General features: G+C 38.3%; 1 protein-coding gene across 10 annotated transcripts in view; it reads right to left on the bottom strand.

Moving 5' to 3' along the window:
- The window catches only part of LOC107740646 (microtubule-associated protein tau-like), a 37190-nt gene that overhangs the window by 2031 nt on the left and 19953 nt on the right, over positions 1 to 15206 (bottom strand). For 5 of the 10 annotated variants that reach the window (XM_016553138.1, XM_016553140.1, XM_016553143.1 and 2 more), the window contains 10 exons: positions 14249 to 14344; positions 11643 to 11657; positions 9509 to 10690; positions 7450 to 7484; positions 6983 to 7174; positions 6637 to 6700; positions 6099 to 6149; positions 5636 to 5868; positions 2287 to 2368; positions 1948 to 2054 (listed from right to left, as the gene is read on the bottom strand). In XM_016553138.1, the coding sequence (XP_016408624.1) occupies positions 1948 to 2054; positions 2287 to 2368; positions 5636 to 5868; positions 6099 to 6149; positions 6637 to 6700; positions 6983 to 7174; positions 7450 to 7484; positions 9509 to 10690; positions 11643 to 11657; positions 14249 to 14344 (2057 nt within the window). Of the gene's footprint in view, positions 1 to 267; positions 407 to 1947; positions 2055 to 2286; positions 2369 to 5635; positions 5869 to 6098; positions 6150 to 6636; positions 6701 to 6982; positions 7175 to 7449; positions 7485 to 9508; positions 10691 to 11642; positions 11658 to 14248; positions 14345 to 15206 lie in introns of all 10 variants that reach the window. The other 5 variants (XM_016553144.1, XM_016553148.1, XM_016553145.1 and 2 more) reach the window with 5 other exon arrangements.

Here is a 15206-nt window from a genome sequence, read left to right as displayed (position 1 = left end):
TATATATAATAAACCTTCAGTACTAGTCTTCTTGCTTATACCTTTTGCATCCATCCCATTAATTTTAATAAGAATAGTTATATTTGCTCACATAAGTGGGATCAGAAATGTACAAAAATATTTCTTATAAAGATAATGCACTATTGAATTGAAATAAGACTTATCACAGTGCTGACAAAATTATTCCTAGCACAGAAGGACATAAAAACCATGTAATGATGACAAGTCAGTTAAATTGACACTTGATAATTCCAGTGATATACTTACTGAGGCCCTCTGACTTAACCAGCCTGTTCCCTTCAGAGGAGGGAAGGTCAAAGGTCACGTCCACATCATTAGAGTGAACAGCGTCCCCATTAGAGGAAGCATTTGCGGCCTGCGGCTCTGCTTCCTTCCCCTTCTCCCTCTACAGTGTGGACGCCACAGAGTTCACATGGTTATGGGTAAACAAAACAAAATGGGTTGGGATGCAAATTATGAAATGAGGTTATGAAGGGATAAAAAAAACACTCAAACTAGAGGGAATGCTGGGAGAAGGGGTGAAGCTGTTTCAATACTTAAGAAATATTTCCAAGTAAGAGTGCTGATCTACTCCATCATCATCTTGCTTTGGATCAAATAATAATGCCCATCAATAAGTTAAGAGCAAAAACTGTTTGATCAGAAGTTCATTTATTTATGTGTTCTGAATCCAAAATTATCATGTATCTAGTGCTAGACTAAAAATTATATAAATTTAAATGGCATCCACCATAAAACATTATTCCCAAACAATCATTCCCAACAATCAAGTTGATTCAACCTCACAACTGAACCAAATTAAAATGAATGAATTCTGTGAGAGTTTTACTGATTTATTAAAAACGTTCATCTGAGATTCAGTTCCATGATTTTACATAAGTTTATTATCTTTCATGTGCTCAAGATATGGTTCTCAGATCAGCACTCCTACTCGATTCCTGAATGTTTCTGAATGTGAACGCATGAAAGCAGCACTCAGTCAGCAGTTTTTTGGTCATGTGTGATAAAAAAGGGACACAGGAGCAGAAGATCGCTGAATGGAAGAATAGTTAGCACTAAGCAAGGGAGCACCAGAAAATGCAGTGATCTTAAAAATGTGCTCAGTAGAGAGAGGAGATGAAGGAGAGCAAGACACCCAGCTTCTATCATCCAGTAAATCCTGTGCTGTACGTTGATTTCATTTATTACATATATAAAATCATCCTAATTCATTCATTTAATATATAATTATATGTAATTCATTAGAACCTATAGGAATAAATGTAATACCCAGCCCCCATTCACTTTCATTAAATGAGAAGAGGAGTCAAAACATTCTGCTAAACGTCTTCTTTTGTGTTCCATGGAAGACATAAAGTCATGCAGGTTTGGAACAACATGATGTGAGTAAATTCTGAGCAAGTTTAAGATTTTGGATGAAATAAACATTTAAATAAATAGTTAATGGGCCACAGGATAATAACATTTGCTCTAGATTAGGAGCAGAACAGTAGATCTTAAAGGCAACTCAAAAAAGTCGTCAAAAATATGTGCAAAAAAAGTACACTGAAGTCTGCCAAGCAGGAGGAAGCATGCTGACCATAGCAAGATCTAACATGAAGGAAACTTTCAAGTCAGTATTGCAGATACAGGTGCATCTCAATAAATTAGAATGTCAAAAGAACCAAAGACTTAAACTACTTCAGTCTGTGTGCATTGAATTTATTTAATACACGAGTTTCACAATTTGAGTTGAATTACTGAAATAAATGAACTTTTCCACGACATTCTAATTTATTGAGATGCACCTGTAAGAGTAGTTGTCTTATGCATTTGTATTATTGTTGTTGTGAATTAGCTTCATCCAAATGACAAATAATTCAACACAGTATTGCACATTTGTGACTCATTAGAGACTCGTTGTGTTTAATGAAGTCAAGAACATACCTTCCTCTGTCCGCCCCTAGGAACATGTCCAATGTTCTCCAGAGATCCAACCTTTGACTGGCCTTTGAAATCCAACTTCTCAGATTTGATCTCCACATTTCCACCTCCTAAAATACAGACGAATGTGGACAACTTCTGTTTAAATCAAACCTTTCCCAATTGTTTTCAGTGTACTGAAGGTGAAGGTAAAGGTAGGGATGGCACTTCTAATCTATTAAGGTAAATAAGATGTAAAAAATTGTACAATATGAAACTTGCAGAAACATTTTATGTCTTGAATAAGCAATATCGGTCATGCCTAATGGCATTTTTATACAATGTTTCTGACTGAAATCTCACCCGGTTTGTGATGAATGTTGACCTTGGAGCCACACTTTGATTGGACGTTGCTTAGGTCGATCTTTTTGTGCACTATCTGAACCTGAAGCATGAGGAACAAATAGAGTCAGTTATCAAACAGAGCAATTTGGAAGGAAATGAACTGCATGCTCAGGCACCTGAGGAGCTGATGATCTGGAGTAGGAAAATGACCATTATTCCCAACAACAGGGTTCATGGGACAGAGAAGTAACTTGCTTCCACTGATAGGCCACCACAAAGTAGATCTAAATCCAATTTATATGCTCACGCTTCATGCGATTTTAATGGAGTGACGTATTTCAATTTTGGAGTAAAATATATGTACATAGACTAGGTTGACATCAGATATATGATTGACTGGTTACTATCTGTCTGAATACATCTCATGTAAAAATGTGTAAATAAATACCCTTTCAAAAAAGATTCTAGACATGGAAATTTTCATCTCTGTCCCAAATACTGAGTCAGAAAAGAGATTCACTCAATTTATGCATCACTCAATGTTTTAGTCAAAAGGACCCATGGGCTTATAGATGGAAGAGATTGTAATGCAAAAATGCATGTTATATCTGATTTACTGTTTCAGGCGAAACTCAGATATAACTACATTTACATCTGAAGGCAATACATTGCTTGTAAGGCAACAAAACAACTTCTTTGGCAAAGTGATCCAGATTAGAACAGAAACAAGTAGCACACCAAAGGATGAAATGATCTACAAAGCAATGTCTGAATTGAGACATTAAGCAGTTCAAGGTGAAAAAAATTGCAAAAAAAAAAGCACGAGGAAGAAAAATTAAGTATTGCAGATTACTGGATTTGAATTCACCTTGCAAGCACTGTAATGCAAATGCTCAGTTTCAAGCTCTCAAGTGAAGATCCATATCCCTGGGAGTTTTTTTTCTCTCTAATTTTTCTGCATATCTGACTGCCTGAGACCCCTTCACAATCTTCACCTGCAGAGGAATTTATTGTACATGCATGCAATCTACACAGCACATCTGCAACAACCAGTCAGCGATTCAGGAGGAACGCTAGGTAAGAGGAGATACCAACACTGGGGATTCAGGCAAAAATCAATTGAACCTAGTTTGTGCAAAGGCATCTAGATGGATGTCTTGCCCAAATGCATTGCCAGTGCAGGCATGCTGCAGTCCCTGGACTAGCCAAACCTTCACAAAACTGGCATTTTTTAACACATCTCATAGCTAAAGCCACTAGTCAGTTCACATTTGAACTGTTTTGTTTCATCTCTTGCAAGATCAACAAGAGCTTAAAAGATATTAATAAAGTTGGTTGCACTTTTTTTTTAAAGTGACTTGTGTATACTTGCAATGTACTTACCTAAGAAAATATAATGGGTTACCTTAGGGGTTTAGGGGTAGGTTCAGGGTTATTACCTAATTATTGTAATCACTATAGTAAGTACATAATATGTACATGTAGAACAGAACTGTTAATATGCTAAGATGCAAGACTATACTGTGTAAATTCTATTTACATGTAATGTTAATTAAAAACAATGTGTTTACTTTAAGTAACAAATGTTAACATTTTTTGTCACTTTAAGGAAATAAAATAATAAACAGCTCTCAAATTACAGCAATTTTTTAAAAGTCTTGGATGTTCAAGCTCAGTAGTAAGTTAAAACAGGTGAATACATTTTAATCTAATTTAATCTAACAGTTTAAAAACTACTTTTGGCTGTGTGGGTGTTTGGTAGATAATACTTGACTTGTTGATGGAGAGCTACTTAAAAGCTTTGACTGTGGGTATGTGTGTCAGGGTTTCATTAGTTACAAAAGGTAACTATTCACACTGAGTGTGCAGAACTGTCTTTGAAAGCTTTACATACTTGAAACTGTCTGTTGGAAATGTGCAACAGTCATAGTCAAAGCTTGAGGTGTTTAAGTCAATCATTTTTGACCATTTCAAAACATATCAAGTAGAATATTAGACTTAGACATAAGTGGGGTAATATCCTGAAGAAACTGCTCTGATTCACAAATCCTTTTACAGGATATTTCATATACATTATGTCTGTGTTGGGTCCTATTTTCAATCAAAAACACAGCTGAAATATAATAGTATGTTTGGTTGTTCTTCTCTTCTTTTTCCTGTACTATTTTACAGCTGTATCTAATGTTAAAGGGGTCATATGATGCGATTTCAATTTTTCCTTTCTCTTTGGAGTGTTTCAAGCTCTTGGTGCATAAAGAAGATCTGTAAAGTTGCAAAGACTAAAGTCTCAAATCCAAAGAGATATTCTTTATAAAAGTTCAGAGTCAGCCACACCTACCTAAAACGGCTCGTTCTAACACGCCCCCACATATCTACCTCACTATGTGGGAAGATTTGCATAACGCCGCCCAAATGTTCACGCAAAGAAAGAAGGCGTAACTTTTATTCTCACTGTAGTATTGTTGACGCTGCAGCCATGTCGTGAAGACGCTGTGTGCTTCGTTGTGAAAGCGAAACTACTTTGTTTGGTCTTCCAAAAGAGGACGATATCCGCTTTGTCATGCCTAGAGCTGATCTGTGCTGGTCGCTGAGGGAATACATCAACTTTCACCGTGGACGAAGCGGAGTCCAGCCCGGGGTCGTCACATGTGGTTGCCGCTCATTCGTCGCATCCGCCGGGCGCGCCGTTCTCGACCCCGCCGCCTCAGCTCACTCTATCCCGGCCTGAGCTCACTCTGTCCCGGCCTAACACCAAATACACCAAATAATGTTCTTTTTAGCAGCATCATATGACCCCTTTAACTGCTTCTAACTACACTATTTTTCAGAGCGAGGAGTTCTAACCCTATCGGTTACTCGCATTATCACCTCCAGGAACATGCTTGATATTGTCTTTGGATCCACATCTAGACTGAACATTAGAAAAGTCGATCTTCTTATGAACAATAGCCACCTGGAACAGGACAAGAAGAGTCAAGAGCGTTAACCTGATGCTTTGAGTTGAGCTGAAGATCCCAGGCTCTGCAAAGAGGTTACTTCAATTGTTAAAGACATAAAATTGCTTTTCAGTCTTGACGTACTTCCAATTTAGTCTGACAATGGTTAACTACCTGTCCCCAACATGAGTGAACTTAATTATAGGCTTTTCTGTCAAATATCTGAACCTAAAGAATGGAGTTCAGATAGAAATAATCCAAATCTCCACTCAAACATGATTGGCCTACTTCCATCAGATGGGGTCAAAGTTGTCCCCTAGAGCTTTACTGTATGCGAATCTTTCAACTTCACAATAAATGCATCCAAACCAGCTGGTTTTGTTTTCAGACATTTGATTTTACCAGTTCAAAATCATGCATGACCGAATTACCTTCCCGCCTCCAGGTTGGTGTTTGATGTTCTCAGTGGAGCCGATCTTGGACTTGATGTTCTTCAGGTCAGGCAAGGGTGCAACAGGAGCGATCGGGGCGCGAGATCTCAATGAACCAGGTGATTTGGGAGGGGTGCGCACCACCGCTACTTTCTTCACCTGTTGTCCAGGGGTGGAGGACCGACTGGCTGGGCTGCTGCAACCACTACGGTCTGGGGTTTTAGGTGAGTCAGCTGACGATGAAAAACAACAGAAGACCAAAATATTTTCATCCTTTTTTGCTCTTCTGATTTTTTTACTCTTTAGTTAACTATCGCCTTCCAGCCTTTCTTTGAAATTTTGTAGAATATATAGGAGCTTTCATGGAGTTTTGTGCACTTTTTTAAATTATTTCAGCAGTGCAGATTTTTCGATTGCAAGCATTCAACTGGCTACCACACAAAAGAGGCTTTTTTTTTTTTACCTCTTTCAATGGACCCTGGTCCTGCCTTTCGCTGCTCCATCCGTGAAGCAGCTGTATTTCACAAATCAAAGTGGTACAAATCAGTCATGTAAATTCTCTATAAATAGAGAATCATTCCCTTGGGGTTTCATAACCCATTTCAAGTAGGCAGATATTATGTACTTCCTAAAGACTAGTTAAATGGTGCACAGTAAAATGATGGGAAGGTGTGCTCACTTTTGCAGTTTGCCATGCAGTGAATACACTGAACCACACAATACTTCCAGATTTTACTTGCTTATGAATTTGTGATCAGTGCACTTTCATTTGTCATGTCACACTGAATGCCATGGGAGAATGCATTAAAAAGGGAAATTTGTTGTAAATAGTGAGGACTCCATTGCCTGAAAGTGCTTAGTTCACATAATAACATTCAATTTCCTTTTCAAACTGTCAGTAAGGGAAATGAAAGGTTGAATCACCAAGTATCCTTCCTTTTCATGGTACTAAACAAAGATTAATGTGGACCCTTGAAAAGATGCATCTGAAAATCACATACCAGGCATTCTGGTGCCAACTCCTTGGGGTTTGGCACCCGCTGTCTTTGTCTTGGCATCTCCAGCCTAAATATGAACAATAAAATCAAAAATCAGCTAATAGTAAATTTTCAGCTTTTTTCAGGGAGTTTTTATAACCATTTCAATGCAACAATACACGCAAAACATGACAGAAATCCATTCATTAGCTTCTCTTTCTGCTCTGGTAATAAGGATGTTGATGTTGTGAAGTCTCAGGTGCTGTAAATTCAATCTCCTCGTAGGGTTTGCATTTTGGGGGGAATTTGTTGTAAAATGTTCACAACAAATTCTCTTGGCCAATGGTTAGGGATGGGTGGCAGTACTCACCGTGGCCCAGGACTCTCTTGCTCCTGCACTGTTGGGCCTTTTTACAGAGTTTGCAGAGCCTGGACTGCTAAAGCGACATGGTGGAGTTGAGGAAGAGACTGAGGGCTTTTTGCTGGGGATGCCTGAGACTGAAGACCCTCTTTGGGGGGCAGAAGTGGGTCTAGATTTTGCATGCGGGGTTGTGATGGGTATCTTATGTGTTTGAGAAGGTGATAAAGACAAAAATGTAAAACAATAGCAAGAAGCAATCAGTAAATTAACTGAAAAATTAAAGAGATGCTAAAATGCAATAAAAAATGAAACAAAAATTCCAAATAAAATTTCAGACTAAACTTGAAGATGATTTAAATTAAGTGTAAAACAAATCAATGACTCCTCTCAGTTGTTGCGTATTTTAGCTCATCTGGCTACGGACTTATAGCTGCTTTTCCCACAAACCATAATATCACCCATGATAACGACTGTACCTTTTTTTCAGGAGTTGCCCCTGCTCCAGCCTTGGCTGTAAGAAAGGAAGGAATAGTAAGTGCAAGCTCACATATTGACATTTTAGTGGCCTGAATCAAGACTTAAGACTGATCAAGATGTCAATCTACTTGATTCGAAGAAAAGTTCATGTTGATCTGTTTTTACATCAGTGCTCAATGTGATTTTTCAGCTGTGATGTTGAAAGTCCTGTTTCCTGAAGCAGCGATTCCAGCCTTTCATTTTGGTATGTTTGTTTATGATAGACATTCAGAAACAAACTTATTGCAAAATGAAAATTCTGTCACCATTTACTCACCCTCCTCATGTTGTTTTAGTTTCTTTCTTCCAAACCTGTATGCGTTTTGTTTTCTTCCATGAAACAGGGAAGTTTATTCTAAATCTTCTGAAGCCATTCTTTAGCTTTATATGAAAAACAGACCAAAATCACTGAAAAACTGTCCTAGCTCTTCTGGGTGGATTCATTATGAGAGTTCATGAAGGAATTATCTTAGGAGTAATCACTGATTCATTTTAAATTAACTGATGAATCCAGTTCACACAACACATTTGAATGATTCATAAATGAACTGGTCTGGTTCTCAATTTCAGCTAACATAATGGTCCGGTTGCCATGAAAACAGTCCAATGGAGATGTCAGGATATTCCTTGAACACCGTCATTTGGGTTTAGTGTGACAAGAGGGTTAGTAAATGATGACAAAATGTAAATTTTGAGCAAACTATTCTTTTACAAGGACCTTTTTGGCATCATTCGATTTGTGCAGGACCTTGTTTCATTATTATAAAATGCAAATAATTACGAATGTTTTAACCTTGTACAGGAAAAAAAAATCCTTTAGTAAATAGCAGTGCTTGCAAGGCAAAAAAATAATTTGTTAAAAGTTTCAGCAAGCTTGGGTTTTAAGCTTTGGATCTGTGTAAATAAAATGCACCATCAGAGTTGTCATTGCTGCTGTCATGGCACTAAAGATGCATCTTTTTTTATTTTGGCTTTGCACAAAAAGAATCAACACATAACTTGACACCTTCAAAGTTGCTCTAGATTATTAAATAGATATAGGTAAGAGAAAACCAATTGCAGTTCAGAATGCAAATTTACACAAGACTGAAGACCAGTTGCAATCAAGTATGCTAATTTATGCAAAACAAAAGACCTACTGCAATTCAGAGTACAAATATTACAATGACATCATCACAGTCACAGTTTTGAATGGATAATTCAGTGGCAGATAAAACCAATGGCAAATTGGTAAATTAAAATTTCTTCTTTAATTTGTTTATTCATTTCTTATATTTAAAAAAAACAAAAAAAAGAAATTGTGGAGAAGAAAGACGAGCAGAATGATTCAGGAATTTGCCTTGCCTTGCAAGCACCAAACTTTGCTTGCTAGATTGCTGAGCACCAAAAGATTGCCTTGAGATTGTTCGCAAAATTGAATGTTTCACATTATTGAGTGAGCTTGTCTGATCTTTTTGTAGAAGATGTCTGCACAGCTGTGGGAGACATTTAGGGGATTTTGTCTTGAACCCAGCAGCAATTGCTGACCTTCTCCTTTCAGTGTGTGTTATAGTCACCCCCATCAGCATGGGCCTTTGGGTCCACTTGGTTGTGTTTAATAACACAGACATCTGGGAAAGGGGTGGACCCATAAAGGTAAAGCACAGTTCTGTGAGTGATACATTCAACATACATGCACAGGTGACATGCAATAGAGAGGGGCAGGTGAAAACTGTGCCAGCAGTAACGGTCAATCAATGCACAGAGTTAGTCACAGACACAAGCGAAATAACACTGACCACACACAGAGAGGGAAGGAGAAGAGAAAGATACACAGGGCACAAAGGATCAAGAGAGAGAGAGAGAGATTTTGTGGCTACAAGCAGCCCGTTTCTTCAACCGAACACACTCTTATCGCAGTGTGCGCTTTTCAGAAAGGGTACTGCGTAGTTCTACTGATCTACTTTAAAAAGAAGAAAAGGGAAGGTGAAATAAAGAAGATCTGTGAGGGGTTTGGAGGAACAGAACGGAAAAACAGACCTTTGGATGGGACACTTGCTTTTCTGGCCGGAGCAGCATCTTTAGAGGGAGTTTTCTGAAGTTTAGGAACAGATTTAGGGGAAGGAGTGGCATCAACTGTAGCGACGGGTTTCTTTGTTTTTTTGGCAGGAGATTCTTTGATAGGAGATGCTTTGCTTGGTGCTTTTGTGGGCATTACTTGGGCACTGGGCTTAACGGCATCCTTAGCTTCAGGTTCAGTTTTGGCAACAGGCTCAGGTGTGGCAACAGGCTGGACCTTCTCCGTATCAATTTGATCATCATCGCTCGTCTCCAAATATTTCTCCTGCTTGATCTCTTTTTCTTCTTCAGGTTCTCTACGTTCCTCTGCCTTAGGCTGTATCTTGGGTGCAGCAACTTCTTGGAAGGATGGAGGAACGGTGGTTGCCTCCTCTACTTGTTCAGGTTCTGGTACCTCTACTTCCTCTTCTTCCTCCCGAGCATCCGTTTGTAAGTTTGTTAGAGATGATTCCTCTTGGGTAGGTTCAGCAGCAGCACTGGGAGAAAGAGGCGATCCCGGATCAGCCCTGCACGAGTCGGGGCTCTTGCTTTCTGGTGGTGTTTTGTCAGAGCTGCATTCCCAACCCACAGGACCACCTTGACGACTGGGATCCTGAGGTTCTGTGTAGTCAAACGATAGGCCACGTTTTTTAGCTTCCTCTGGAGTCATGGGAAGATGAGAAGGGGTTTCTTGTTCATCAACAATGCTATCATCTTTCTGGATTGTCAAGTCTGGGGTGACAGAACTGGGCACCAAGGAAATTCCAGTTTCTTCCTCTTCTTCATCACTAACTGCTTCTTTGTCCTCTTCTTTATCCTCTTTTATGTTGATAGCACTTCTGGGAGCTTCTTCCACACTGGGAATACCAGATCTTCTCTCAGATTTCTCCGTCTCATTTTCTACTTTCTCCTCCTCCTCAGATCCACTGGCACTATGATGGTCAGTCATCTTTTCTGAGGGACTCCTCTTCACCTGGCTGTCAAAGCCCGTGATCCCTGAACCCAAATCATCAGCTAGAGTTGTTGGTAGTGGATGTGGAGACATTGGAGACTCTCTTGGGCTGACAGAGCTCTCCTTTTCCCCATTCTCTCGCTCTCCCTCCCCATCCACTGATGCCGCACTGCTCCGGCCACTCTCGGGCAGACTTCTGGGTGTTAAATCTTCTGATGACGTGGAAGGCAGAATGATAGGAACAGCCACAGACAACACTGTAGAATTAGCAACACTTAACCACGCTCTCTCCACAGTCAACAATAGAAGCAGAGAAAGAAAAGGAATTAAGGAACTGAAAGGAACTAAATGCACAGAACCACGTAAGGGGCCCAAACACAACACAAAACGCAAGTTTCTGTTTTCATGTCAAGTTAAACAGTCCAAAAATCTGTTTTTACACAGTATACTAGTTAAAGGCACTTTTACAATAATTGATGCTTGGTCATCTAAATTAGCAAGCAGGAGACTACAACATGGATTGTACTTTTAAAAACTGGTAACTGCAGTAGCAAATGAGGTGGTCAGTACAGTAGGGTCAAGGGGTTATGGGATCAGTGCTTATAAAAGTGTCTCTTCACTCATTCAATCACAACAAAAACAATCAAAACCATTAATAACAATATGAACTGGCCAATCAAACCACAATATCTACAATGACCCACAACATCTCTGTGAGCTTCAGTGTGTAAAGCATAGACGACTGGTAGCAAAATGACCAGTGAAGCAATGAATTGGTGCATTGTCCATTAGCAAGTATAATTTAATGCACAGATAGTACATTCTGGATCTGATCTGAGCAGTAAAGAGTATGTTTTGCATTGTGCTTTGAATGCATTTGAAACATTTTTAATGCATTCAATGATAGATTTAAATAAACGCCTCGTTATTCTCAGAATTTTAATTTCTTAAGATACAGTGATGCGAGATAGAGTCAATATAAAGAGACTTAATTAGGAAGATTATGGTTCCCATTGAGATCTCTTATTTGATTTCTGCATGTATGCACAAGCAATGAAATAATGAAGTTGTGGTGATATATGAGCCCAATGTATGTTTGTTTAGATTTAAATCCTCTGAACTTTTACATTGCAGGGGGATAAGGGGGTGGTGAGCCCACCATACCTTCTCCAGCTCCTGCTGTCGGTCCAGACCGGTCAAAGTTGTGTGATCACATGGAAGCAAGTTAAAAGAGCAGATGAGATACAGAGAACATTAACAGCAGCTTTGGGATTATTTTGCCCAGTTCGGTAGGTGAATTTATTTTAAGTAATTTTGCTAATAAATTGTCTTGTAAATTTGCTTAATTTATGTCCTCGATGGGTGTCAGAAAAGCACACTGCTTATCAACCTATAAATCACAGGAAACAAAGCAAAATGTTTTTTATTAAGTTAACCCTTCCTCTATAGCTTTAAAGTAAAATGGGTTTATCATATGAAATGAATGGAGAAAGTCTACATTATGAATGACTTTATAGACATTTGATCTCTCCGGCAGTTCATAACAAGTGAAGAGCTCGAATGTAAAGTGGACTTAGTAGCCATTAAAGTTGCAGACCCATTTCAGCTGTACTGCAAACATCAGCAACATGTTCTCTAACATGAAATATTCAGCTGATGGCTAATGGTAGTCTAATACATTTACATCACTCCCAACTTCATAGAACCACAGCATACAACATACGTAACGCCATCTTAATGCCTTTGTCTCAACTAGACTGCTAATTCTCTGACAAGATCAATGAGTTTGTGGTTCTGGGAGATAAATGATAAATGAAGCTTGTCTTTAAGTCCATTCACTTAGACCTTGAACTTTTGTGAGGTAATTATATGTCCTATGTAATGGCAGAAGGTAGCCTTATTGTTTGTGTGTGTGTGCATGTGTGATTATTTATTGTTATATTTTGTGCAAATTTATTTATTTGTGAAATAACTGTACTGTACATTGTAAAATCTAATTTAAAGTCAAATAGTACAATTAAAATAAAATAAGCGTCTATAGAATTCCATGAAATATGCATTTTTATCTCTCTTTTGTGAGAAATGTTATGTGAGTGCTCCAAATAAACTCAGATGTGTGAAGAACATGTGAATGCTTCTGTAGTGTGAAGTACAGCGCTCTGATTTCACTTTTTTATATTCACACAAGTGTAAATATTTTTGGCTGTTATAAGTTTTGGAATTTGGCAATAAAGCGTTTTGAAAAAATATATATATTATCACTTCAATATTCTATAATAGTAATAACTAGAGCTGTTATTAAACAACAATTTTTTATATTCACACAAGTGTAAATATTTTTGGCTGTTATAAGTTTTGGAATTTGGCAATAAAGCGTTTTGAAAAAATATATATATTATCACTTCAATATTCTATAATAGTAATAACTAGAGCTGTTATTAAATCTTTTGTTTTAATAACAACAATAATTATGATTATTCTTATTATTACAGCCTGTATGTCCGGGTCACGGCACCAGACAGGTACATCCATCTAAGCCATTAGCAACTCTAGTGCTCATGTCATTTACTCACTTACTGATTGACCATGTAAAATACCAAATGGATGTTCTGGGCACCACTATTTAGTCTAGTAGTCTCCCTGCCCAGAACTTACATTATTCTCTTATGCAAAAGGAAGGGTAGAGTAGATCTGCCTAATTGCTCTATGACAAATATTCTGGGCTTTTACTGGCCTTGAATCCTTTAAAGAGCTAGTTATGTTGCTCGGGAACACTACTTCCTTTTGCAACGGCATTTTACAACCTTGAAGGCATGCAATTAGCTTTCAGTGATTTTTTTCAGTGCTGCTTTACATCAGCATATCACAACATCAGCGAAAAACAACTCAACTAAGTTTCCAAAAAGCTTCTAAGAACATGGCAAGGTCACTCCTGAGAGGTTCCAGGCTTGTTGCTGGTCCAAAAAAGTCAATGTAATTTTCACTGTTGATAATGTAATAAGCATTTCTTTTTGGAAACTTGTTATAAGCAAAATCAAGGCAAAAATTTTTATGTTAGTGTTAAGGTTCCCACTGTTTATAGCGTGACTTTTCCTGTTGTTCATTATCAGTTTCTAAAAAGACAAAAGGTTTGAACGTGGCTCAATGGAGGATTTGGCTTTCTCCATACATAGCATAATCAGGGAAATTTATTGTCACTATAAATTTGTCATATAATTTTTATCACATTTAAAGTTGTATTACTTTTCCAAGCCACTTTCAAATTCTCAGATTTTTCCAGGTTTTCCATGACCGTGGGAACCCTACAGCCTGGACTTAAGAAAATTATAAGAGAAAAAAAGCTTTTGTTAATAGGCATGAAAATTAAAACTACATAACCTGCCTGAAAGGGCCCTCGTTGGAAATCAAAGCATAGTATCGGGAGAAAAGCAGCAGGTGTGGATGATAAATGACTACATTTGTATTTAGCACTCTCATTTGTCCATGAAAAATATGAGAGGCTGGCGTTCATCACAAAAAACATTTAAGTGCCAGTTATTTATTTAATAATTTCACTGATAATTATGCAGAAAACTGAATTTGATTCATACAGTGTAGCTGTATTGCATCCGTGGGAAATGAATCAAAGCTGTGACCAAATTGAAAGTCAAATCATTAGCGTAATAAGGAGTAATGGGATCAAGGGAACTGGCCCTATGAAGCTGAGCAACAGGCAGGACAGTACAGCAAAGTAGAGCGGCACAACTGTAGCTTAACATGGAGGGTCATACCGAATGGCACATCTTTATCAAAGGAGGGCTTGGGTTCGGAGTCTTCTAAAACAGGCTTTTGGGTGGTCACCTCAGGCGTTGGTTCATGTGTGTCCTCTATGAGAGAACGGTGAGCTTTTAGTTTGGACAGCAGAGGACTGAGGTGGTTTAGATTGCAAACAAAGCAAAAAATATTTCCTTACAGTCTTCTTCTAAACAAAGGACAGGACCTTGATGCATCTGTTAGTTTGTTCTTGAAACGATAGCTATAATTGCTTTTCAAACAGCTTTTCTTAATAGACAAACTAACTCTAAAAGCCAGTGTCATGCTGTTTCTCGAACTTTATTTTACAGAATTTGTCATTTTAGAGACATTCTGCTCCGATGACTTCTGCCAGCACAATTGAGCTGGAATTTTAGGTTGCTGGTTGATAAGAAGGTTTCGTCTGTGCTCTCTGAGGGAGCCTGGGGCATGCTGAAAGCTTGTCAGTTGTGCCAGAACAATCCAAAGCGGGTAAGACAGATTACCCTTTTTTGTAAACTATGACCTATTTCCTCACATCTGAGCCTCATCCAAGCATACATCATAAGAAACCAAAAGAAAATCTACGATCAATGTTATATGGCCAAATTTAAATTTTAAAGGGGTCATATGCTGCGATTTCAAGTTTTCCTTTCTCTTTGGAGTGTTACAAGCTGTTCGTGAATAGATAAGATCCCTAAAGTTGCAAAGACTAAAGTCTCAAACCCAAAGAGATATTCTATTTAAAAGTTAAAGACTCGTCCATGCCCTCCTAAAACGCCTCGTTTAAACCCGCCCCGACATGTCTACGTCATGATGTGGGAAGATTTGCATTAACACTGCCCAAATGTTCACGCAAGAAAGAAGGCGTAACTTATTTTTGCTGTAGTATTGTTGCTGCCGCCGCCATGTCATGAAGACGCTGTGTGTTTCGTTGTGAAAGCGAAACTACTTTGT

The sequence above is a fragment of the Sinocyclocheilus rhinocerous genome, unplaced genomic scaffold, assembly GCF_001515625.1.
Source record: "Sinocyclocheilus rhinocerous isolate Xijiao unplaced genomic scaffold, SAMN03320098_v1.1 scaffold705, whole genome shotgun sequence".
Lineage (NCBI taxonomy): Eukaryota > Metazoa > Chordata > Actinopteri > Cypriniformes > Cyprinidae > Sinocyclocheilus > Sinocyclocheilus rhinocerous.
The sequence above is the reverse complement of the archived record's forward strand: the minus strand, read 5'-3'. Positions and strand labels throughout refer to the sequence as shown.